Source organism: Saccostrea cucullata, unplaced genomic scaffold (assembly GCF_032062105.1).
Source record: "Saccostrea cucullata isolate Sc308-1 unplaced genomic scaffold, CSIRO_AGI_Scuc_v1 ctg4570, whole genome shotgun sequence".
Lineage (NCBI taxonomy): Eukaryota > Metazoa > Mollusca > Bivalvia > Ostreida > Ostreidae > Saccostrea > Saccostrea cuccullata.
In genome coordinates this window covers 44,549-72,393 of record NW_026922232.1, presented here as the reverse complement: position 1 = coordinate 72,393, position 27,845 = coordinate 44,549, and the positions used below count along the sequence as shown (strand labels likewise).

At 33.9% G+C, this 27,845-nt stretch overlaps 2 protein-coding genes across 2 annotated transcripts; both read right to left on the bottom strand.

Moving 5' to 3' along the window:
- Positions 1-6,320: 6,320 nt before the first annotated feature.
- LOC134261425 (uncharacterized) lies at positions 6,321-8,369 on the bottom strand. The gene has a single exon (XM_062743868.1). It carries the CDS (start codon positions 8,367-8,369, stop codon positions 6,321-6,323), a length of 2,049 nt encoding a protein of 682 aa, XP_062599852.1.
- Positions 8,370-8,373: 4 nt separating this feature from the next.
- LOC134261424 (uncharacterized) lies at positions 8,374-9,660 on the bottom strand. The gene has a single exon (XM_062743867.1). The coding sequence runs from the start codon at positions 9,658-9,660 to the stop codon at positions 8,374-8,376; it is 1,287 nt and encodes a 428-aa protein (XP_062599851.1).
- Positions 9,661-27,845: the final 18,185 nt, after the last annotated feature.

Genomic DNA, 27,845 nt, shown 5'->3' with positions numbered 1-27,845 from the left:
TAGTTCCAAAGTTATTACTATAGTAAATCAAATTTCCGAAGTTTTCACCATAGTAAATCAAAGTTTTAACTTTGGTACAATAATTAACTATAGTAAACTATAGTTAACTATAATTTACTTCAGTATTTTTTTTTTGTTAGGGAAAATTGATTAGGTAATGATTTCAAAACTTTTATATGTTCTCTGCAATGATTGCAAAAACTTTTTTACGTACCTTGGTCAGGTGTGTTATAGGACTGTAGACATCCCAAAATATGAATTTAATGCTAATATTTACACTCTCTAATTTTTTTCTCTTCATAATTGTTTATTTCGATATTCTTTGATGTGAATTTAGTGCCCTTCAAAACTGGTGTGTTTTTTTGACGTAAGAGTCGTTTGTGACGTTTGTGAAGTAGCAAAGTTAAATAACGAAAACGAACATTGCGAGGGAAAAAAGTTACAAATTAATCTTAATTTCGTATTTTTTGTTTTTTTTACGTTAATTGAACAGGGTTTCAGTTCTTTATTAAATTTTGTCAAAAAAACAATGTACATTTTGGTGTTCCTTAACTATTGAAAATGCATATAGTTCCTACTGTGTATTCCAACGCGCGGTGACAAGGTTTCGCATATTTTATATTATTATATACGATTTGAACATCGTGGATGTCTAATGGATTTCATAACGAAAATTACACTGAATTAAATATTAAAGTATATAACATGCACTTATTTTAGTTCGATCTTGTAAATGCAGCTACAAAAAGTAATTAAGTTCAAGTGAGTGGCATAAACATATATTGCAGACCTGTTAGAGATAATCATTACAGCTTTAGATTCTTGCTAATGGGTAATAAACTTAAAGACTTGAGAAAATATTGCTTTTTGAAAAATATTAAAGGTATATTGTTGTTACTCATGTCTGTCCGTCCGCCCGTCCCTCAGTAACACTTTCTTCTCCCTCGAGCTCCACTTACAAATTAAACACAGTAGCTTTATCATCATTGAAAAAAGGTTTTTGGTGCCATGTAGATGAGCACTAAGGTTTCCAAAGGTCAAACAGGGGTCGAAAAAGGTTCTTGTGTGCAAAAAAGTCCATCCGTCTGTTTAACATTCTTCTTCCTCAACCTCCTCTTACATGTTATACAGTAACTTTATCATATTTTGAGAGATGGTTGATGTGGTTTCATGTAGATATACTATAAGGTTTCCGTACTCTTTTTACCCTATGGCTCAATGGGGGTCGAAAAATCAGGCTTTTATGCAAAAAAGTCTGTCTGTCTCACTTTCTTCTTTCCAACCTCTTCTTACATTTAACACAGTTGTCTAACCATCTTTTAAGAGATGGTTGGTGGTGTCATGTAGATATAATTTAACACACACACTCAGGGGTCAAATGATGGTCAAAAATAATTTCAAGATTATTTCAAACCAACAGCTATCTCAAATCTCCAATCTATTTTGAAATAACAAGAATTTATTGTATCTATTTTAGTTACAATGAAAACATTGTCAATAAAACCATACTAGGGTTACTGTGAGCACTGAGCTCACAAAATGATACCCCAACTCCCATATGTATTCAAAAGCAAAGTCCATGTTTTGCCACCGAAGCCCCCGAATAAGAATCAGCACAAGAAAGTAAAATTGGAGGATATATTGATACTACGTACTAAAAAGAATCTGTGAATGTATTATTAAATTTTATTCAGTGGTAAAGGATGAAATGATTTGAAATGATATTTTAATTAATTTGAATCTTAGATCAATCTTCATGACAGTCTAATATAAATTGTTTTCAATGGTAGGAGTAATGATTTGTCCAAGCAATTTTCATTCAACACAAAGTAATAAAGCTTTCACAAATGAATTTTCTTTGCTCTTGTCTGTAGTTCTTGAAAAAAATGTTTCAAAATTTCATTTGCTGCTGTCGACCAATGTAAAACTTTGATACCCTCTCATGGCCCAACTATATCCCTGGGGGATGCTTAGCATACGATGGAACATTTTTCAAAGTACTTTTATATTTTGAACTGAGCAGAGTGGGGGACCACATTGATGCACGGGGAAACACGGTTTAAGGTTTAACAATTCTAAGTGTTTCTAGTTATTTTAATCATAATAATGATGCTTTACTTAATCTAATTAAAATTTTGGAATGGATTATTTTAATGGGTTAAGCGTTTTTCTATGTGAATCCAATGAGGAGATAGCTAATAAATTTCCCTTTCAGACCTAAATAGTATTATTTCAACTGCTTCCTCAAAAATACAATTCTTCAAAATTAGCTTTTATATATCCGCCTTTTCATTTGGGTCGTGCACATACATGTATAACTTGACAAGGAAAAAAGGGTTTTACATAATTCTCATTTAAACATCCAGAAATATCATATCTAAGTATTATTTTATATAGATTGTCACTAGGTTCTGGATGCAGCGCTTACAAAACTCTCAAGGGAAAAAAATAACAACTAGAAGAAGAGATTGAAATATTAATTGTTTAGTGAAAACAAGAATTGGCCTTCATATAAATACACTTTCTTGTTAAATAGTTGATTGAAGATCTATATAAATTGCAATTTTTAAAATTCATACATTTATTTAAAGAGTACTTTCAAAATCATTAACACATTGTGTCCTTTTTCCCATGTTCTTCGCGTCTTTCTGTGAAGGTTGGTAGATACCCTTTACGAGCATAAAATAAAAGCATTTTATCACATTATAGAAATCAGTCTCTTCGTTTAACATCTATTATTTAAAGAAAACGAAGGATTTGTCTATCATTTTAATTTGAGACGTCATCACAATAGAGGACTGTAGACTTTAAACCTTATAATACTTAATACTCAGGGATAGTCGTAGTGAGTGTGGCGTTATACCTGACCTCGGTCTAATCCAAGGAAGATGTCTTCTCGCGACTTTTGCCTCTACTACATGTATTTCGAAGAACAAATGCCACTCTAATCAATGCGTAATCCAGACGACAATATATAACTCTTTCAACCACCGCAAGGTGATTTTAAAAGCCAATCTGCGGGTATGCATAAAATTTTTAGATGCGTTAAGGGGAATTCCTTCTAAAACAAAACCTGCTGAAATGAAAACATGCCGATTGTTATTGGCATTCGGTATTCAATTATGTAATGAAATATTTGGAGATAACGAACCGTATTGAAGATCAAAAGTGCATAAGACACTACAAAATGGATCAGAGCAAACACCTACAAAACATCAAAAGAGGGATCAGGTGCTTTGGAGGAGGAACGATTACATGAGAAGCAGTCAAAAAATTAATCATTTACAAACTTAAGATTAAAATCAAAAAAGATATATCTATGCTCACATGTCGAGAAAATTACACCCATTTTCATTTTATTGCAATAAACATCCGCAAGAGAAAGCATTTAACTAATAAAAGACATTCGATTCATTTCAAATCACCCCAGCATAATGATAGACTCACATTTTACAATATATCATTTTGATAACAACAAAGCATAGAATGTTAAAGAATAGTTTAAGAAACTATGGAATGTCAATTAATAAAAGCTGCATGTTGGTACTAACTGATACAGGTCTGCATTTTTCAGTTTGCATCTGTTGTGATGCTGTATGTTAATTAGAAGGTGCAATTGAAATTAGTAGTAGTATTTCCAGAAAATTTATTTTTTTCCTGGTGTAAAATTAGCATAGACGATTTGTGAAAACATTTATATTTGAAAAGGAAGTTATCAGCTGTTTCAGCAAAAACCTGTGGTACATTTGTACATGTTTAAAGTTAAAATGTATCAATAAATCAAATAAATTTGATTTTCTTCATAAATTCATCTGATAGATATTTTAAGTAACAATATATTAAAGTTGCGGTTTAAAAACATCCCCGTGCTGTATTCGGCAAATAATTTCTTCCCTGAACAAAATAGACTGAAATATAAATAATAAATAAATTTTATAATATGAATACCCCGTGCAATAAAAATCTGATCTAGCTAATATTCAATGCGGTTGTCTGACCGTCTTTATTGTTATTGTATACAGTGGTTGTTCTGTTAATTTTTAGGTTTATTTGTTGTCAAACATTCTTTGATTACGTTGGCTGATAATGTTTTAAAATATCTAAGCAATTACAGGATACAGTATATTTATACCAAATCGTTTTTGTCTTTTATCTAATTCTTCTATCCTAGACTCATTCATTTTCTTGTGTCACGTTAACTAGAGAAAAACGTCCCTAGAAACAATTTAAAGTTACAGAAATAAGGTTTGTTTTCTGATTTCAAAAAAAAGGGGGGGGGGACAGCATTCTCGTATTTGTAATATTATGTTTTCTTAGAAATTTAGCACAGTTAGCACTTAGACCAAAAATTCTGTTGTACACTGTACCTTAAAAATATTTTTCAAGCCAAGTCAATTTTTCAAATCTTCAGCATATCAAAAAATTGTTTACAAGTTATCAATTTTCATTAAGGATTTGAAAAGAATTATTATTTAGCTCAGATCAATTGGTAATATTACTAGTATTTCAGAATCAAGAAATTAATATGTATAATCAATCAGCTTTAAATAGGAGTATATGTTCAGTTCTAACAAAAACATTTATTAGACCGTCAGATGACCGCTTACTAAAACAACAAATGCGCTTCAAACAATTTTAAAAAGAATTTTATCATCTGCATGAAAGTAATTTTTTGCTTATAGATAGAGCAATGCATGTATATAGCGAAACAAATTAAACTAGAGGTACTGTGATTAATGAGCTCACTGAATGATATACCCCCGCCTCCCATATGAATATAATGGCAGTGTCCATGCTTTGCTATGTCAGACCAAAAATATGTGTCGGAACAAAATGTAAAATAGGAGGTGCAAAATTATGTGAAAGTCTTACCACATTTCATTTAGTGGTATGAAAGTAGTTGCGGATAGGCGATGGGTACCCCAAAGCGTAACAGACGGAAGTACAGACGGATGAACATCCTGATTACTATATATTCTGCCATAGAAAAAGACGATGGATTCTTTGCAGATAGATAACCCCTTTATTTCAGATGATGAAATGCGGTAAAACACTACAAAAAACAAACAATCATAAATTCACAATCAAAGAAATATCAAATCACAAAAACATACTATCTCAAAGAATAATGGAAATTATATCCAGAATATTTAACAGATTTCATCTCACAAAGTTTATGACAAAACATAAAGGAACACACTCCTCGGAATTAAAGATAATTATGACACTTGCGTTAAACCATAGAATTTGTAATCGAGTAAATCTAATATGTTAATTTAGATAACATTCAAGTGTAATTTCTTTAGCGATAGTACAATTAATTGTCATAATGAGTTAATCAGGATCAAGTTCACACATTGACAAGTCACATGTATGCATGCATAAATTCCGAACGACTCATCACAAAGTAAATGACATGTAAATATTTGGTAATAATGGATTGAATTGAACTGCATATACAACAGTATCATATACAACATAGTTATATAAAAAGATATATTAGATACTTACACCGTGGGGAACCAAAGGAAGAGAAGGTATAAACGTACAGGTCGGCGCCAAAACGAAAAGCGTGCATGAAAGACAAAAGAGTTCCACAAAAACCCCTTCACATTAACTCGTACCTAAGATACTCGTGAAAAAAACAGATAAATCAAAACAAATGACACCACACTCCCCGCCTGATATCTATAGATATCACAACTACTGAATAATGACGTCTACAAATCGTCTACATGAATGAAAAAGTGTAACTGCCGAGAACCATACATTCAAACATAAAAAATTGTACATTCTGTACTGTTACATACTTGAAATAAGCTATTAATTTCACACTGTTAATAATGGAATAACCTGACAAATTGGTCTGATAAGAATAACTGATCTGTCATGTCTAAGCAATTTGATTTGAATCTTTCTGACTAAGGAATCGTCACTCTGGAACGTTTTCTGGACAACTGCCATTGGCCAGTGATTTCTGTGACTGTCTTCTCTAAGTAGCACAATATCACCTTCCTTGATATTTGGCTCTTCGTTCTTCCACTTTCTGCGTGGCTGAAGGAGGTGAAGATAGTCTGACTTCCATCGCTTCCAGAACTGGTTTGCAAGGCCCTGCACTCGTTTCCACTCAGATTTTAACATGTCCTTTATGCCGATATCGCCGAACTCCAGGGAACCAGAATCAGAAGAATGTTTCTGTGTCAACAAAATGTTTGGTGTCAAAACAAATGGAGAGTTGGGGTCTGAAGACACAGGTGTCAAGGGTCGGGAATTTATAATCGCTGTTACTTCGGCCATCAAAGTGCACAGAATGTCATGTGTTATATTTTGGTTGCTTGGTTCCATAAGCATGGCGTTAGAATGTTGCGCACAAGGCCGATCATTCTTTCCCAAGCTCCTCCGAAGTGTGAAGAGTGTGGGGGGTTTAAAATCCACTTTGTTTCTGAATCATAGAGAAACGTCTTTAAAGTATCATCTTCCACATTAATGGTGTCTATTCTAAAGTCATCCGTTGCTCTAATAAAATTGGTGCCCCTATCTGACCGGAATATCTTCACTTTGCCCCTAATACTGGTAACTCTACGCAAAGCATTGATGAATGCAGATGAACTTAGGGAATCCACTATCTCAATGTGAACTGCTCTTGTCACCAAGCATGTAAATAAGACTCCCCATCGCTTTGATGATGCGCTTCCTCCTCGCGTCTTTCTGGTTATGATCTGCCAAGGACCGAAAATGTCGACTCCTACATTTGTGAATGGAGGTACTTGATCCAACCTGTCAGCTGGAAGGTCGGCCATCTTTTGTATTCCGTGTTTTCCTCTCAGTTTCTTGCAGCTGATGCAGTGGTGAATAACGGAAGACACAAGCCTTTTTCCTCCTGTGATCCAGAGTCCGGCAGATCTGACTGCTCCCTCTGTAAGGTGACGTCCTTGGTGCTTGAGTAGTTGATGGTGATGGCGCACTAGTAACGTAGCAATGTGATGAGACCCTGGAATTATGGCTGGATTCTTTTCATATTCATCTAACCTCAGTTTGTTGAGTCTCCCTCCTACACATAGTATGCCTTCTTCATCTAAAATTGGTCCTAATGCTTGAAGTGGACTGCCCTTCGGTAGGGGTTTGTTTGTTCTGATACAGTGTATCTCCTCTCCATAAACGTCATGCTGCACGAGACTTATGATGAAGTTTTCTGATTCCTTGAATGTGACCAATGAATCCTCAGTTCTCTTCATTTTCTGTTGTCGTGCTCTTGTCTTCAGCCTTCCAAATGCATGTACAAGTCTAGACCACTCAGAAAATTGCTGAAATCTACATGCAATACTTCTCGACTCCGACTCAGAATTATGCATTGATGTGACATCAGACAAGTAGGCATTTACCTCAGGCTGGTAAGTATTCGGGTTAGAAGCATTATCTGACTCAATAGACTGTCTCTCAAGGAATTCAGTAGGTCCTCTAATCCAAACACTGCTCTGAAGCTTGTCGGCCGTTAAGCCCCGTGTTCCAATGTCAGCAGGGTTGAGTTCCGTACGAATGTAATTCCATTGTTCTGGAGTTGAGTGTCTCAGAATTTGTTCAATTCGGTTGGAGACATAAGTAAGAAACCTTCTCGTCTGATTAGTGATATATCCTAAAACTACTCTACTATCTGAATAAAATTTCACACTCTGTAACTCAATGTCCAGGTTTTCTTTGGCTAGTTGATAGATCTCTACTGCAAGAAGAGCAGAACACAACTCTAGTCTTGGTATCGTATGTCCATGAGTAGGCGCAACTTTGGTCTTTCCTATAACGAAACCCACATAGTGTCTTTCTCCCTCACAAATCACTCGCAAATATGCAACTGCTGCAATTGCTTTCTCAGACGCGTCACAGAATATATGGAGTTCGTTTCGTACATTTCCTTGCAGAGAACACGGAACATACTGACGAGGAATAGATACATCTTGAAGTCCAGACAAAGACTCCTTCCACAACTGCCATTTCTGTCCTTCAAGGTCGCCGAGTGGCACATCACATTCAGTGCCTCCACTAGATAGTTGACGTAGCAGTAGTTTCCCTTTGATTATCACAGGTGATGCAAATCCTAAGGGATCATAAATACTGTTAATGACAGAGAGTACCCCGCGTCGAGTTAAGGGTTTCTCCTCACAAGAAATCTTGAAGGTAAACATGTCAGAGTTCATGTTCCAGTACAGTCCTAAGCTCCTTTGTAGTGGTAAGTTATCATCAGTGAGTTCCAAGCTCTTTAGTTCCTTGGAAAGGTCATCTGGACAGAATTCTCGGACAACATCTTTGCTGTTTGAGGCAATCTTATGCAAACTTAAATTACCGTGAGTAGCTAGGGCAAGCTGTGTTCGTTTCATTTTTTTAAAAATCGACAGCCTGGTCGACAGAAGGTAGGGAGATTAATCCGTCATCTACGTAGAAGTGGTTTAGAACAAAGTCGGTGACATCAGGTCCAAATGAGTCTCTAGCATCTAAAGCTGTTCTGTGTAAACCATATGTAGCTACCGAGGGTGAGGGTTTGTTTCCAAATACATGGACTCTCATTCTATACTCCTTAAGCTCTTGGTTAACGTCATTTTCATGGTGCCAGAAAAATCTAAGATAGTTCCTGTGATCTGGTCTTACATAAAAACAGTGGAACATTTGTTGGATGTCGGCTGTTATGGCTATTGGTTCCTTGCGGAATCTGATGAGCACTCCAAGCAAACTGTTGTTAAGGTCCGGACCAGACATCAAGACATTGTTCAAGGAAAGTCCATGAAATGTAGCCGAGGAGTCGAACACTCCACGGATCTGGTCAGGCTTGTGGGGATTGTATACGCCAAAAACGGGTAAATACCACACTTCTTCATTCTGTTTGACTGGTGGTGCAATCTCAACATGCTTGCTATCAAATAGTTTCTGCATAAACTCGAAAAAATGTTTCTGTTTGACGAGATCTCTTCTCAAACTAGTGTCAAATCTCCTGGCCCTCTCCAAGGCCATGACCCGATTGTTTGGTAACAATGGCCGTTGCTCCTTAAATGGAAGTGGGGCTTCCCAATTCCCTTCACTATTTTTCTTGAACTCTTTTTCCATCTCCTGTAGAAAGGCCCTATCCTCCGTGGATAATCCTTGCTTATTGTCATGAGGTGTTAGTGCGAAAACATTGTGACCTGAGTAGTCTAAAGATTGTCTACAGGGTACACTTGGCGTAGGCAGCTCCTTGATGTTTACCTTGTTCTCGCAAGGATGTAGAAGGGAAGGTCGTCCACTGGACAACACGTATGTTTTGTACACATTGACTGGGCCATGTTGAGATCCTACACACACATCACCGACGATAGTCCATCCTAGTGGAGATCTAAGTCCAATAGGAGCATCAGGGTGACCAGTCCTCTGGTCAAGAATGTGGTGCACATAAGGTACGTCTCTACCAAGAAGCAACAGGATTTGACAATTATGGTCCAAACTGTAAAGGTCAATGTCACACAGGTGACGATGATACCTAGTGACTTCCGGTGACGGAATCTCGTGTCTATTGTCAGGAATGTTGTCACATTCAACGAGACCAGGTAAGTCTATGTGCACTTGATGATCACATGATTCTAGTACAAATCCGGATGCACGTCTTCCGGATGTCAAGGTCCTTCCATTGCAAGAGTTCATTATGTACTCCTCCGGTTGTGAATGGATTTCATAGAAGTCAAAAAATGAGCTCCTGGCAAGTGATCGGTTACTCTGATCATCGAGTATGGCATATATTTTAATGCGGTTTTCTGGATGTTCTCTGGGATGTACAAACACAGGTAAGATTTTGGCACGACTTTCCAAGTGTGATTTTCCCACAGATCTCGGTGCATGAGGACTCTACTGTCAGCGTTTCAAGTGAAGTTCTATGTGTGTTAGTGCTTGTTCCTGACCGTACTGTGCTCTCCCCGCCATGAGCCTTAGGGGGAATGTCACCATGCATAACCGTGGCGTGTTTGTCACTGTCACAAATGGTGCATTTTAGTTTTTCTTTACAATGTCTGCTTTTGTGCGCAAAGTCACAACACTTAAAACATAATCCTTTTTCTTTCAGGAAGTTCTTTCTAGCCTCTAAGGATTTGTTTTGGAATGCACGGCATTCACTAAGTCGATGATTCGTTCCATGGATTTGACACATTGTAATCTTCTCCCTCAAATCAGGTAAAATGTCAGTTTTTGTTGTTGTAACAGGAAACCGAGGCTTTGGGAGGAAGGCCGGTGGACGAGTAGGCTTTGTTACTTGATGTACACTTTCGCCGAATAAGAAACTCGGGTCGTTTTTCATAGTACTCATCTCCTTCACGAAACTAACAAAAAACTTGAATGGTGGGAAGCACTGTCCGTTTGTTTCCTTGTACTTAGATGCTCTCGTGATCCACTTTTCCTTCATGTGGTGGGGAAGTTTCTCGATAATGGGGTTGACTCCAACAGAAGAATCGAAGTAAGCCAGTAGTGGTTGATACATCGGTTGCTCCTTTAGACTCGAAATTTCTGTAAGAAGGTCCGATAGCTCATAAAGTTTGAGGCTGTCTTTAAGGCTGATCTTCGAAAACTTGGAAAGTTTGTCTTTTAGAACACTCTCGATTCTTTCGGGGGAACCGTACCTTTCATCTAGTCTCTCCCACAGAAGGCGCAAGGCCCTCGCTGGGTTGTCAGCATTAGCGGCTCTGATGCTTAATGCATAGGAGCTTGATTCAGGTCCGAGCCACTTGACAAGAAGATCCAGTTGTTCAAATTCTGTAACTTGTAAGTCTGCTAGAATATTCTGAAAACTCGACTTCCAGACAAAATAAGATTCTGGTTTATCACTAAACCGATAAAGTCTTGATATCAAAAGTTCTTTCCTCAACAGAAATTTAGAAATGTCAGGCACTAGTTGTGCATTCTGCACATGGTTAGGACTTTGGAATGTGTGCACAGTGCGTGGTAACCCTACATACGATGAGGCTGGTGACTCTGTCCGATGAGGTAGGTTCGCATTCGGTGGTATATCTGTATCAGTGTAAGACTTGTCTCCATTTGTTTGTAAGTGCCGGCACAAATTCGAAACGTATTCAGTGGTCCGTGTTTGTGGATCCTCCTTTACGCTTGCAATATCATATTCACTTAAGTCGCGATCGGTGAGGGATGAGTCTTGCTCCAAGACTTTAGCTTCTGCGTCAAGTGCTGCTGCTGTTTTCTTGGCGGCGAGTAGGTCCATATCAGCTTGATAATCTGCTCTTCTTCTTGCCGCGGAGGCTTTTATAGTCGCCTGGTCTATTTCATCTTGTTCTTCAAGCTGGGATAACTTCTTTCGAAGGGCTGCCTCCTCTTCTGCTAACTTGAGCAGAGCCCGTGCTGCTTCAACCTTGGCGCGTTTTGAAGTACTTGAAGACGATGATCTACTGCGATGTGAACTATGATGCGAATTGTGATGCGAACTGTGTGAACTAGGTTCCTTCTTGACCTTGACTGCTTCGTTGGATGGCTCCATTTGGGTTGTTTTACTATTCTGCCATAGAAAAAGACGATGGATTCTTTGCAGATAGATAACCCCTTTATTTCAGATGATGAAATGCGGTAAAACACTACAAAAAACAAACAATCATAAATTCACAATCAAAGAAATATCAAATCACAAAAACATACTATCTCAAAGAATAATGGAAATTATATCCAGAATATTTAACAGATTTCATCTCACAAAGTTTATGACAAAACATAAAGGAACACACTCCTCGGAATTAAAGATAATTATGACACTTGCGTTAAACCATAGAATTTGTAATCGAGTAAATCTAATATGTTAATTTAGATAACATTCAAGTGTAATTACTTTAACGATAGTACAATTAATTGTCATAATGAGTTAATCAGGATCAAGTTCACACATTGACAAGTCACATGTAGTATGCATAAATTCCGAACGACTCATCACCAAGTAAATGACATGTAAATATTTGGTAATAATGGATTGAATTGAACTGCATATACAACAGTATCATATACAACATAGTTATATAAAAAGATATATTTGATACTTACACCGTGGGGAACCAAAGGAAGAGAAGATATAAACGTACAGGTCGGCGCCAAAACGAAAAGCGTGCATGAAAAACAAAAGAGTTCCACAAAAACCCCTTCACATTAACTCGTACCTAAGATACTCGTAAAAAAAACAGATAAATCAAAACAAATGACACCAAACTATATACTCTTCCGTTTTTCAAGCGGGTGGTATAATAACTACATTATGAAATATTATAATATACATTTATTATATAGCTAATAAATAGTTTCTAATAAAATACCACCAAAAATCTAGAGAATTTCAACGTTCAATATCTTGACGTTTTATTGAACGCTAATTTTGTATTACGAATATGAGTACATATGCCCAAACATTCCGAATATGAGCGTTCAATATCGAACGCCCCGTTGTAAACAAAAAAAGTCGTCTGGTCAAATTCTCAGAGCTAAATTAAAGAAAGGAAGTGGCATCTAGGTAAGATGTGTTTATTTTTCACGCAAAAATGAAATTATTTATTAAAATATAGTACTTATTAGATCCATTTTAGCCTAAATAAGGAAATCATATCGCTCGTTTGGGTCATCGGAATGATGCGATATTGAACACTAACACTAACAGGACAAACGTTAATTTGAATACCATTACTAAAAATCATTAATTTGAGGGTTTATTATTATAAATTATGTGAAAATGTTTTAGCTATAATATAATAAAGGAGTTATTCAACTTTCAACTTATTCAACTCGTTGGCTGTTCAAATGCACTCGCAAGCTCTTGCATTTGAACAGCCAACTCGTGCCAATATTCACCAATATAAGTTCAATAACCCTATAATATTGGTGTATTATTTAAGATTAAACAACGTTATTCAGTGAACATGGCATTATGAATAACAACAGCTCTGCTGGCATATTCCATGATGCGCGCTAGCGCATCATGGAAAATATGCCAGCAGAGCTTTTGTTATTCATAATGCCATGTTCACTGAATAATCGTTGTTTATTACTTATATTTGCGTTCTTTGATTTTTTTTTTCAAAAATATCAGAGGAAATCCTGACTTACATAAGGACGCAGCTTCTTGTCTTCAGTAAAGAAAAACATACGGATTTAAAATCAGTAAACCTGATTAATGCTCCTATTCTCTAATAAATCACAAACAATTTATAAAATATTTCCCTCTGAAACACAGTTAACTGGATACAAGCAGTGCCGTCATTACATTTTTGTTTTGATTACCTTTGTGACGTCATCGATCCACGTTATGAAAACACTCTGACAAAAATCAATAATTTAACACTATGATGAAAAACAAGAATTTTTTTTATCATGATTATTACACCAAAATGCTTTTTTATATATTTTTTGTTAGTTTTTCTATTTATTTTTAATAGCTGAAATCATTCTTGAAATAGAAATTTTCTCTTTTTAAATGTTATTACCCAAGTGTGAAGAGTTATCGTTCTTTGTAAAAATATGCATGATACGAAAAAAATAAAAATATGGCAGTTCTCTATGATTTTAAAATGTTTTATTATACAATTAAATACATTGAGCAAAACTGAATTTTTTAAGATATAAATCACACCCCTACTAATGTTGTTGTGATTTAAATTCAAGACACGTGGTTTAGGTTGATCTATTCAAAGACTATAGGGTAGAACTTGTTTTATAAATAAAATTGGCAGTAAACATGATATTGCTATACATCATTTCATATAAATTTGATAAAAACTTTATTTTACGTAATAAGCGCGGTAAAAAATGCTGACTGATTTTTAGCTCACCTGAGCCAAAGGCTCAAGTGAGCTTTTCTGATCAAAATTTGTCCGTTGTCTGTCGTCGTTGTCGTAGTCGTTGTTGTCGTCGTAAACTTTTCACATTTTCATCTTCTTCTCAAGAACCACTGAGCCAATTTAAACCAAACTTGCTACAAAGAATCCTTGGGTAAAGTTGATTCAAGGTTGTACAAATGAAGGGCCACGTCCTTTTCCAAGGGGATATAATTATGAATTTGAGAAAAATTAATGCCATTTTTAAAAAAAATCTTCTCAAGAACGACTGGACCAGGAAAGATGAAACTCATGTGGAATTATCCTCAGGTAGTGTAGATTCAAATTTGTTCATATAATTACCCCCTGGGGTAGGATGGGGCCAAAATGGCCGATCAAAGTTTTACATAGAAGTATACGGGAAAAATCTTTAAAAATCTTCCTCTCAAGAACCACATGGCCAGGAAATTATCCTCAGATAGTATGAATTCAAGTTTGTTCAAATCATGACCCCTGGCGGTAAGGTGGGGCCAAAATGGCTGATGAAAGTTATACATAGGACTATATAGGAAAAATGTTTAAAAATCTTCTTCTCAAGAACCACTGGACAAGGAAAGATGAAACTCATATGAAATCATCCTCAGATAGTGTAGATTCAGGTTCGCTCAAATCATGACCCCCGGGGGTAGGGTGGGGCCAAAATGGCTGATCAAAGTTTTATATAGGTCTATATAGGAAAAATCTTTAAAATTAAATCTTCTTCTCAAGAACCACTGGACAAGGAGAGATGAAACTCATACGGAATCATCCTCTGATTGTGTAGACTCAAGTTCCTTTAAATCATGACTCCCGGGGGTAGATTGGGGCCAAAGTGGCCGATCAAAGTTTTACATAGGAGTATATAGGAAAAATCTTTAAAAATCTTCTTCTGAAGAACCAATGGGCAAGGAAACTCATATGGAATCATCCTCAGATAGTGTAAATCAATTTCGTACAAATCATGACAATGGTTTTCCGAGGGGGGTCAATTTCAACTGTTACCCTCCAAAACAGGCACTATTTATTTTATTATAGCGAGCGCAGCGCAGCGAGGCGGCGCGAAGCGCCGCTCACATAGCGAGCTTAATAGCGAGCGCAGCGAGGCGGCGCTTCGAGCTCAATAGACTAACGTGTACGACCAGAGGAAATTCAGGTTGAAATCTGCACATTGTTTCAAGAAATTTTTATGAGTCCACGTGAAAAAATTCCAAACTCCCAATAATCCTTTGCGATGCACAGCAACGTGGTGGCTAAAACATAGCAATAACTTGCTTGAAAAAAATTACAAACAACGATTTAATGCAATCCCAATGCCACTAAATTGCAAAACTATCGTTTGCTTTCTAAGTCAAAGACTTTTTATCTGACGTCATACTTTCGTCACTTTAACGGTTCGGGTATTTCCGATTTTGTCGGAAACTTCCGAGAAGTTCGGAATCTCGATCCCGATGCCTGGGTAGTGATTTTTTATTGTTTTCTTCTCTCTTTTTTTAATGAACTGGATAGGCAGTGCAAGAAAGTAGCTGCGCTCGCCCTAACGGTAGCACCGTAAAAACATATTAAACTAACGTGTACGAACGGAGGAAATTCGGGTTGAAATCTGCACATTGTTCCAAGAAATTATTATCTCACCATTCCAAACTCCCAATAATCCTTTGCGGTGCATAGCAATATGGTGGCTAAAATATAGCAACAACTTACTTGAAAAAAATTACAAACAACGATTTAATGCAATATCCATACCACAAAACTATCGTTTGCATTCTAAATCAACAAGGACATTTTATTTGACGTCATACTTTCGTCACTTAAAGACTCGGGTATTTCTGATTTTGTCGGAAACTTCCGAAAAGTTCGGAATCTTTATCCCGATGCCTACGAAGTGATTTCTTTTTATTCTTTTCTTCTTTTTCAAAGAATTGAGGACATGCAGTGCAAATAAAAGCTGTGTAAAAGTTTTAGTAAATAACTGCGCTCGCCCCAACGGTGGCACCGTAGAACATATTACTTCTGTCGTTTGTTGTTTTCAAGTAAGCTACATCGGACGCAAGCTTTTATTGACGTCAAGTTTATTCCGGTTCTTTCAAACGCACAACTGACGTTTTGAGAATTCTATGGTGAATCGTACGCGCATAATTTCCACGCACGTGGCATTACCGTTGTGTTACCCGTTGTCAAGTGTGTTGCTAAGGCTGAGGGTAATAGAACAGATTGTTAACTGCTTCTAAACCAATCAGATTTTAATATTTAACATGAAAGTATAATAAATCTGATTGCTCTATTCCTATTTTGTAATGTTTCACGGACATTAGCGCTCGAATACTTTTTGTTACCTCCACACATGTCTATGTACGTATAAGTTATGCCAGTATTGTCTGCTCTTCGACATTAGTATCGCCTGATTGCTTTCTCGTACACATCGTCTTGAAATTGTACATTATTTTTTGTAAAAAAAAAAATCAAAGTATTTAAATGCAACCAAATAATCAATGATACAAAATATCAGTCCCAAAAACATTAGAAATAATATCACATAAAACAGCTGAAGATGTATAAATAAAATAGGGGCATTTAAGGACAAGAAGAATATGCGAATGTTATATTTAAAAAAAAATACCGCCCAACTCGAATTTTGATTCGTGATAATGCAGCGAAAAAAAGAGATATTTAAAGAATGTGCAATAGGTTATTTTGTTATCAAAAACAATCATATCTGTACAAATAAACATCTATAATTAAGGATAATGAAGGAATGTTTTAATTTACATCCGTTTAAATTGAATTGATCCGAGAGAATTTGTTGTCTGATATGAAGTTATAAACAAGTACTTTGTTGTGAAATAAATTTGATATTCCTGGTGCAATTTCCTTGTATAACCATGTTTGTGAAAGTTTATAATTATAAATGACATGCATGCACCATGTTCATATAGATGTTTAGAAATTAATAAATATAAAATGGACTGGTTTTTCTTCTTGTATATGGTAGTGTTTCAAATACGTAAGTTAATTTCTTAATTATATCATTTCTGTTTAAATAGTATCCGTTCATTAAAAAAATTATATATGTTATTTAAGGTGTTTCAACCCTCACAATTTTATAGGTTCAACGTACAAAAATTGCATTTATTTTCATTTGATATACTTTGAACTTTTCATTAATTGCAAAAAATGTATAAGTCACCATATTATTTAAGATGCGAAACATAAATAAACAGAAGTGTATGTCAACATAAAAAATTGTACATTTTTGTAAACAGTATTGAGAAAAATATGTAAAAACTGGTTGAAATGCATAATTCTTATGCTGAGTGTTCCTAAATACTTCCTACTTTAAAGATACTTTTGAATTGTGAATGGCAGGGAAACTATTTTACAGTAAAGCAAACGCCTGAATGAAGAGACCTAAGAATGAGTTATTGCCCTGGTCAACATTTATTTAAGATTGAATAATTGATTAATAATGGAAAATTTGCATTTTTTTAAATTCTTTAACTTAACAATATTTATTATTCATCATTACACCTATATTGTAAAGCATTCTCCAAGAGATATTGTTCTATTAGGTATGAATTTAAACAAATTACAGTTTTTGCAGAAACATATGACATCATAGGAGGGTGGAATTACCTTAAATAATCAATTTTGAAATTGAAGGTTGTGGATATAATGAACTGGTTATATCAAAGAACATCTCAGGTGACCAGGGAAATCTGACCTCTCCAGATTTCCCTGGAAACTACCCAATCAACGTCAACTACACGTGGATTCTGAATACTGGACACGAAAAAGCGACCGTTTACTTTGAATTTGACGTGTTTGATATTTTTGAAAATCCTTACTATTCCTGCGATGATTTCCTGAGCGTAAGTATCTGTTTACAAACTTTGATAAACTATTTTAAAATAACTATAATAATAACTTACCTGACAACTACTCTTCCCATTTTATTACTATTTTATAGTAAAAAAAAATTGATGTCGAAGTAAAGTTGTTGCAAGTTACTATCCGTGAATTCAGTTTATGAGACAAACGTTCACCAGAAATATCTCTTTTCTTTTTATCGATTTCATTTTATTTTAATTTTAATTTGTATGATTATAATATTAATTTTGCAATCTTTTTTGCGTCCAGTTCATGCTCAGTGATAAAAAAGGAACGATAATTGACAAAGTAATTATCATCAATATTTTTTCTTAATTAGAATGAATACTGAAATATTACATATATGTCATAAAGATATTTTTTATATCTTAAATGTATGTTAGATATTTGTAAACATGCTTTTAAAGCACAACATGTTGTTTATAAAGCTTATGTCTATTTATAAGATAACAGAAATGGATCCGTGCTGTTTTACCATCATGCACAGATGTGGGCGCTTTAGCCCATTTCATATGATTGCGAAAGGTAGATTGATAAGAATCAATTTTGTGTCAGATGACCGTCGTACAGCCAAAGGTTTCAGTTTTACATGGAAAGGTAAAGGACTAAAGTGGACATTGTTGTAATTTCTCGACTAAGTAAAGATGAAAGTATTTTCAATGTGATTTTCTAACTTTTTTTTATTTCAGTCAGTCGACCAGTGGCAATAAAAACTACCACACAAGTTACAATATCAATAACAAAAACACAAAAGCCTACTACAAGAACAACAAAACCTCCTAAGCAAACAACATTGACTTCCAGAAAAACAACAAAAAGCACTACAGGAACAACAACAAGCGAAACAATAACAACAAAGATGCAAAGAAAATCAACAATGAAAACAACAGCAGAGAATTCAACAGTTAAATTCTATAAAACAGAAGAAGGTAACTAGATTCTCAAAAAAGTGTACTGATTTGTTTACAAATCTCTGTCCCCGATAAAAGAAAAAGGGAGAGTATGCACGTGAAAGTTTTACATACACAGAATATACACAAAGTCATATATGAACTTGACTTTTGACCTTTTGACCTCAAAATAAAAAATGGACCTTCCCATGAACTTTTCAATGTGAAGTCATTTCGTAAAATCTTACGTAGTTTTAAGCAGCGTGAGGCAGATAAAGAGATTTTTTTTTCAAAACAAAAATTATTCTCTAAATACATTAACTGCTATTTGAAGATATTTTTTTATGAAAAAACAATAATTGAATGCTATAGGTTTTTTATTATTATTTTGCTCCTATATTTTCTATGTCCTTCCTAATAAACATACAGGTTCCAGAGGGTATATATCCTAATAAAAGAAAATTTATTATTCTTTCGATATTAATGTTCCTTCGCTAAGTAAATTACTTTATAGTTTTGGAGTTGAGATATTTTATGAATAAAATTGGTTTATTTAAACAATAAAATGCTTTCTTTGTTTGTTATTACTGGAATTAACGGAATCAGCTGTTGCAAAAATACATTACTCGCGTAATCGGGTTATGTAATTTTTTCTACAATAGCTGCGACCGTTAATTCCAGTAATAACAAACAAAAAAAGATATTTTATTGTTTATATTTATATCTGTTTAAATAATCATTTAAAGTAGAATTAAAAAGATTAATTATTGTATTAATGATGCGAACGTCTTTATATGTTTTATTGATGGAACAGCCACTGATCAAGAAACCTGTACAGGTGACATGCCTAATGTAGTGATTAACGCAATGTGTTTTCTTAAGAAATAGAGGAGAAAATATTCAGTGGATGTAAATATTACAATATGTATCGGTAAGAACCCTCTTATAAAATATGTGTCTAACTGTATCTCACTTCCATTCCCACTTAGTCTCAACGACCGTGTAGTGTAGGGCAGCGACGAAACAACTCCATTTACATCGAAAGGCAGTTTTTTTTCATTTGCCTTAATGGCCGAGCGGTCGATCACGCTGTTTCTGTACTGGTTCATGTAAGAGAGTTAGGTCGAACTCCTTAGGTCGAGAGTTCAACACCGATGTATACATATTATTATATTATTCCTAAATCTTTAGATCGATTATATATAACACATTGAAAAAGTCCTGTTTTACCAATTCTTGACTGTTTCATGCATGTACAGCTGTAGAGATGATAGAATCTCCAGATAAAGTCCTTCAAATCGTCCAATCATGCATTGGATTTACATTTCTTGAATTTGAGTTGAATTGAACATATATTTTATTGACAAAGAGCTAATAGGATTAGACATAAGTTCAAAAGCTTACATGTAGCTAGATAGTCTTCTCCTTCTCTTATGATCAATGCAGCTAATATGACGGACAATATTTCTTATGGGCTCTATCTTACTGTTTGTATCTTACGGTAAATATTTGAATGCCCCTCTTTTTAAGCATTGAATTCATATTTTTGGATGTCTTCGGCCCTTTAACACACCTGGCCGTGCCGACAAATTGAATACCGCGCGTTAGTAATGCGAAGTAAATTGCGTTCACACGACAGCTAACGCGAAGTAAACTAATGCGAATTAAAATTCTACTTCTACGGCCAAGCGTCAGTAAGGCTATTATGACGTCATTTACAAATCATGTCATCTTATGCAGGAGCAGATGCATTTGACATAATATTACAGTGTCTACAAACACTTTAGTGATTAACACAATTTTCCTTAGTTTTTCACTAAAAAACAGCACAAATTCTTCAAGCTGTCCATGGACATGTGGCATTTGACCTAATTTTGCCATTACGCATGCCTCAAAATTTAATTCGAATTAGCTTCGCTTAGCATTCACACGGAGCTAATGCGAAGTAATTTAATGCGTAGTAAAGTAATTCGAATTAAACTAATTCGCATAAAATTCTCCGTGTGAACGCTAAGCGAAGCTAATTCGCAGTAACTTTACGTTTAATTCGAATTAAACTCTCCGTGTGAACAGTGCATTAATTCGCAGTAAATTAATGCGAAGTAAACTAATTCGAATCAAACTAATGCGAATTAAATTGCGTTCACACGACAGCTAATGCGAAGTAAACTAATGCGAATTAAAATTTTACATCTGCAGCCTGGGGTGCGTTCAACAGCGTAGCTGCTACATAGCCGCTACGTAAAGCTACGCTCTTGAACGGAGAGCTAACCTAGCCGCTACGTATGGAGAGCTAGCATAAAAATTTAATGCTACGTCCCAAATCCAAGATGGTTTCCTTGGTTACAAATTTGTAGCATTCAAGATTTTTACAAAAAGGAGTGTTATTTCCGATATTTAAGTGAATTAAATGTAAATTTAAATACATATTTTCGCCTGAAATAAACTTTATTTCATCCAGTAATAAGTTTTTACTGATATATCTTTATTCAAAATCTAACATTTAGCAGCTAGGTTAGCTGTCCCTTCAATAGAGATAGATATCTACTACTTAGCTGCTAGGTTAGCCGATACGCTGTTGAACGCACCCCTGGCGTCAGCACGGCTATTATGACGTCATTTGCAAATCACGTCACCTTATGCTGAAGCAGATCCATTTGGCATAATGACATAGTGTCTGTATATACACATTTTAATGATTTACAAACTTTCCCTCAGTTTTTCACTCAAAAATAGCACAAGTACCTATAGCTGACCACCGACAAGAGGCATTTGACTAAATTTTGCCATTACGCATGCGTCAGAATTACCCGGTAGCTTCGCTTAGCGTTCACACGGAGCAAATGCGAAGTAATTTAATGCGCAGTAAACTAATTCGAAGTAAACTAATTCGCATTAAACTCTCCGTGTGAACGTTAAGCGAAGCTAATTCGCAGTAAACTTACGTTTAATTCGAATTAAACTCTCCGTGTGAACAGGGCATTACATTCTCTAATTTTCCTTCTTCATAATTGCTTATTTCGTTAATCTTTTATGTGAATTTAACACCCTTGAAAACTGCCGTGGTTAATAGATGTAAGAGCCGTTTGTGACGTCAAATGACGTTAAATGACGTTGCAAAGATAAATTACGCAAACAAGCATTGCGAGGGAAAAAAATGACAAATTAATTCTGAATGCACATTACGTTAATTTTTACCCTAATTTTTCAGGGTTATAGTTTTTCATTGTATTAAAATAAAACATTTTACACGTTGGTGTTTCTAGAGTTTTGAAAATGCATATAGTTCCTACTGTGTATTCTAACGTGCGGTGACAAGGTTTCGCGTGTGTATAGAAAGTTGAACGTCGTGGATTTCTAATGGATTTCATAAGGAAAATTATACTGAATGTAAATATATCCTTTTGTAATGAAATTGGAGGGGATACATGCATATAGTTAAACTTGTATACGTGTTTATGGAAGGATTGAGTAGGTCCATAACGGATATAACATAAGTCAAAATTTCATTTTAGCTTCAATGTTCCCCTTTATTTTCGAGGAAATGTTGCATATACTCAATCATCAAGTATGTCATATTTACACTAAATTCAATGTAATCTTTCTGTCAATCACACAGTCGTATAAGGTAGTATAAGGGATACATTTGATATTCAATCGCAATATTCTTAAGCATAATATATCTTAAGATTTTCAAAATGTATCACTGTTACTAAAATCCCCCCCCCCCAAAAAAAAAGCAGAAATTAATATAAATTGCTTTACAAATTACTGTATAGTAACTCCTTGTGGCATAATGATATCGTAACACAAAAAATATTGAAAGACTGATTGCTTTAAACCATTTTTTATTCGCTTCTACTTTATTTATTGATTTTATGAGGGTAAACTAGTTCGCGACGATTTATTTTCGCGATGAAGCCTTTTTTGCTCTGTTGTTAATAGACAAAGATACTTTAAGGATCTCATTTGGATACACATTATTCAATCTAACATCGCAATTGAGAAGCAATATCGTAAAGTGACTTCATTTATCTCATTAACACTCATTAGCAACAACGGGAGTAGATGATAAGTCAACAATTCTGAAGGAAACAACCCATATCACAACATCCGAATTCAGTAAAATCAATACGCAGCAGCCAACAGTGGGAAGTATACCGAATCCAACGACGAAAGGTACGTATACAATTTTGAATACATATTTAAGACAGCTTTCATGAATTTTGAACCTAAGGCTTGAAACCTTAAAAGTATACACGCTATAACTTGCGTCAGTTAAAATACGATTGGAAATTGATATAATTTGTTTATCAATAAAAGTTACAAAAATACTGTAAATTGCCCCATTAAAATTAAACGCGTTACAAAGTTATCAAATTATAATTATTTATTATCCTGCAAGGAAAGAAAAATAGCTATTTTTAAATAGATCCATCACGTGACGCCGTCGCTACTTTTAGATTGATAAACACACGTGGCGTAAAGAAAACAAGGTAGGCCGTTTGAGATACTACTCACTTTTGACGTGGATGGCAAGCGTCTTACTCTTATTAGTACTTACCTTTTAATGTATTCATTATCAACCATCTTTTCTGTTATGACGCATATTGACCTTTTATTAATAATTGTTGTCAAAATGCAACATATCTCGTTGTCTGTGATTTCCCGTGGACATGTGTTGCTATATATAGGCCTACTGTTTACGCACTTCCTTCATCAATATTCATGAAAAGACTGAATTCTTAATTTCTAGATATGTTTGATTGTTTTGTTACAAATACATCTATAGTACAATTTTGTGGAAAGTATTATTTTTCATTACACTTCATGTGTTTTAAATGATTAATCATTTTGTTTCACACAAAATTCGGCGTTCATATAGCGTATATGACTTTAACAATTCACAATAATTTATTCATCCATTTATTCTTTAGATATTACATTCATTAACCTAGGCACGGTAAAAAAGAGTATCTTTCATGCCCACGTGTACATTAATACATAGAATCAGCAGCTGCAGAATACATACTACGTTTGTGATCTGGATGTTGCCTAGCAAAGGCTCTTTAGCGTACTACGTATGTCGGAGGAGAATTTTAACTTAACATGTCAGTTCCTTTAATTAACATTTGCCAACAATGGAATACATTCCCTGAATATCAATAACATTCTCAATTGGGTTAGACCTTGTAGTCCACCATACTTTAAGTTGAAAGCTATACCCTGTATTTTTTTTTTACAGATATTCCCCAAACTGTTACTTTCAAAAACTTAACAGTGCCCTCATTTTGAACACCAAAAACAAGTTTTTCTCAAGTGTTCTTGCTCTTCTTCCAACTTCATCCTTATAAGTAATGTTTATATACATGTAGTTGAAAACGAAGACTTTAAAGGAAACCGAAATACAGGTAGCCTTAATTCTTTCATTTGTGACAAAACTTCATTTTTATTCTGTCAAAGATTTTGCCAGCTGTTGAGTTAAATATAAAATGAAATATCCAAAAACTGGAATGGAATAAATATTTCAGATATACATGATTCAGAAATACATGAAAGAATTGTATATTATTTAAAATTGGCAATATGTGAACCATATATTCTTCTGTTTTTTAATCAAGTTGATAATAGATACTGTGTTTGCAAACACGGTTTTTGTGGCAGTTAATAACTAAAAACGGAATGCATTCTGTTTACAAGTATTCTGATCTGCTCGGTTTTTTTAAGATTTTAAATTTCATAAAAATAACAATTTTTTTTCCAAGCAACCTTTAATCGTGTATATGTAAATTTATAATTTTGTAGATGTAGGCGAATTAGATATCTTTGAATTTTATATGCTACATGTAATTGCTTCTTCTTATATTTTTAACAGGAGAAAACCTTACGCCTTACCAGATAGGTATTGTATGTTTTTTTTAAAATAATAAATTGTTTTTCGTTAGTCTTTTTTATAATTATTCTAAATATTCTTTTTTAATATACTAATGCATTCATTTTTCATTAAAAGCTTATCAGACATGCACGTATTATTGATTTTCACACCTTGAGCTAACAAATTTTCAAACACATTCTCTACAGTTTACTTAGCAATCGGGATCGGTGTAATTGAAGTTACCTTGGTGACAGTCGGTATTTGCATAGTAAAGCATCGCAGAAACAGGTAATAAATGCCTTTTATTTTTAATGAATTTTTCTTATTCCTTAAGAGTAGAAAAGTTCAATTTATTGAAGAGACTGAATAAATTTCTGAACCTTAGTAGAGTGAAAATTTATCCACCAGTAAAAAAACGTAATAATATTTGCCTTTCCTTCTTTATTAGTTCTGCTAAAAATTCACGTGCAAGGAGAGACAAAAAGGACAAGAACAGACATGTTGGCCGTAAAACAGTCGTCAGTGTAAACAATGTTTATGACTGCATTCCATTGGAACATTTCCAAGCTGAAGATACCATTGAAGAAGAGGGATTGTATGTGGATTTACCACAAAATTTATATGACGAAGCTTTTGTAAAAAGGCCTCATGTTAATGAAAAGAATAATGTGTACCAAGGGTATAATAATTAATGTAATTACTTCCTATAGAAGGGTAGCTCAAATAAAGTATTTATCACCATCAAAACCTTTAGACAATATAGAACATAATGAGATAATTTAAGGCATAAATGTCATTCTGTTATAAAGCAAAATGTTATATTTCTTTCCATAGCTCTATTGTTTACGTAAAATTATAATGAATGGCAATCATTTAGAGCTTTTCTGGATATTAATAAATTACAATTGATATATTTTTTTTCACATGTATCGAAATTATGATATCAGAAAGTATTATTGATTATTTTAAATTCCATCCCCCAAACATTAATATTGGCTATGATTATAGCATACAAGTCATCAGAATGTTTTAATTACATATGCTTGAAGAATTAACTTTTCTTTGATAGAAAAAATATATATATCAGCCACAGTGAAGAGCTTTATAAAACTTCATGCAACATTGATAATGTTCCGAATACTGAAGCTGGTTATTTTAAAACCTTTACATGAATAAACATGTAGTTGCAATTTATAAGCTTTTCGCATTATCATAAATTTTATATTTTCTCAAAGTGTGTTATTTTGATCCAAAATTTAATGAGCATTGTGTAATTTTTATGTGTTATCCTATATATCACATGAATATTTAAAAATTTTTCTTGATAAAGTTATTTATTTCCTTGAAAATATAGTATTCTGTGTAAATTACTCAAAACAAAATTTATGCTACATTTATGAAGAAAATTGGACAATCTTAATCAATAATTAACATTTTCCAGTCAACACAACTTTCAAAATAAATTACTCTGCAAAGTGTGTTATTCTTATAATAATTTGATTGCCTGATATTTTTTGTGTTATCTCTAATAAAAAATTGATTTATTTTTTTTTTCTTTAAGTCCTTTATTATAAAACTTGTACAGCAGAAATGCTCCTTGAACAGATTTTAATCAATTTTAAATTGATGCTGGAAAAAAAAATTCAGGGTTAAAAATACACACATAATTTGATAGCCGGCATCTTTTTATCCTGAGTGAGCAGAGAGCAAATAAACATTATAACAAGACCTTTAAAAACTACTCGTAAAAATAAAATATATTTTTGAAAACCTTGCATTGATGCTGGAAAATTCAGGATAATAAAATTTTTATTTTTCAATCATACTATTCGATCATATGCAGATAATATTACATAGAACATCACACGTGTTGTGTGTAAATAGTTTAATAAATGAAAATATTAATCCCAATAGGTTTTTGTTGGTAGACTCGCAAAACAACAGGAACAACAAATGCTGCTTATTAGTGAACTTGGGTGTATATGCTTTAAGATGACATAGTTTGGTATACTTTAAGCTACGGATCAGGAGGCTGAACCCTAGTCCTTGTTTCCAAAGACTAAAGGATGTGAAATTTGTAATCATATCCTTGTACTATAAAATTATTTTGCTGTTTTCATTGTCGGAAGAAAGATTTTGTACATTGTTTGTATTTTAGTGTCTATCAGTCAAACTGGACAATACAATGTTGAAAAAAAATCATTAATTCTTTCATCGTGAAAAAAAGATACTGGGATATAAAAAATAATAAAAATACATCAGATTGACCTTAGATCTAAGAAAAGAGATCAATGTCAATAATACTGAACATCGAAGTCGTGTTTTTCCTTCAATTTTAGCTGAAACACACCTGAGCTGCTATAATAAATTATTTGTTCTCTATGACTTTTACTGCTTTCTAAAATCAGAAAAATAAGCTAGAAATCGATGTAATTGATTGAAAAGATTAAATAATGTATTTATACAGGCGTCAAACATTCAAATAAAAATGCTTTACGTGGGCATTAAGTATATATAAAGAAATTTCTTGTTTTACAAAGTTATTTTCTTGTAGGTACTGAGATCACTCCTTTGGTTTCGCAACTTTGTACTCAATTTATTTTTGATTGAAAATGCATTACCATGCCTACTTTTCATAAGATAAGATAAATGAAATTTCTTAAAACAATATATATAATGGTTAAACAAATAGATATCAGTCATAACAATATTTATTGTAATTTTTCAGCCAACATTACTGTAAAATCTTGAGGATTTGAAACAATTTCACGAGTGTTTAGAGCACATTTCCAAAGTTACAATAACCACTTCTCCATTGGATAAAACAATGTTTAATATAAATGTATAGGGGTCTTTGCAATTTTTTTTAAAGTGTAGATTAAATTTAAAACTATTGTTTTAAACATATCGCCTAACAAAAACATCGAACGATGACCCACACTTTATAAAAAAAACACTTTTATGACAAAAAAAAATATGAAGTCTCTATCTTTCAAAAGTTATAGCGAGAGTTAAAGTTGACAACAGATAGACAAACAGACAGACAGGACAAAAACAATAAACGCCCCTTTTAATCGAATAAAAATTTATATAATACTATCTTAAGGCATTGATAATCACTTTTTCAGATATCAGACAATACCTAATAGGGTCAAATATACTAGACAGATCTGAAAAAAAAATAGAAAACAGGATATTCCTTTTAAAAAAAGGGGTAGATAAAGTATTGAAATTGTAATAAACCGACCCTCAAGCACTCAAATTTTTAAATAAAAGATTTTTCTTGGAAAACGTTTCATTTCATTACTTTCTTTTAACTAGGTAATAAAAAATGTTTACTTAATTTCTAATATC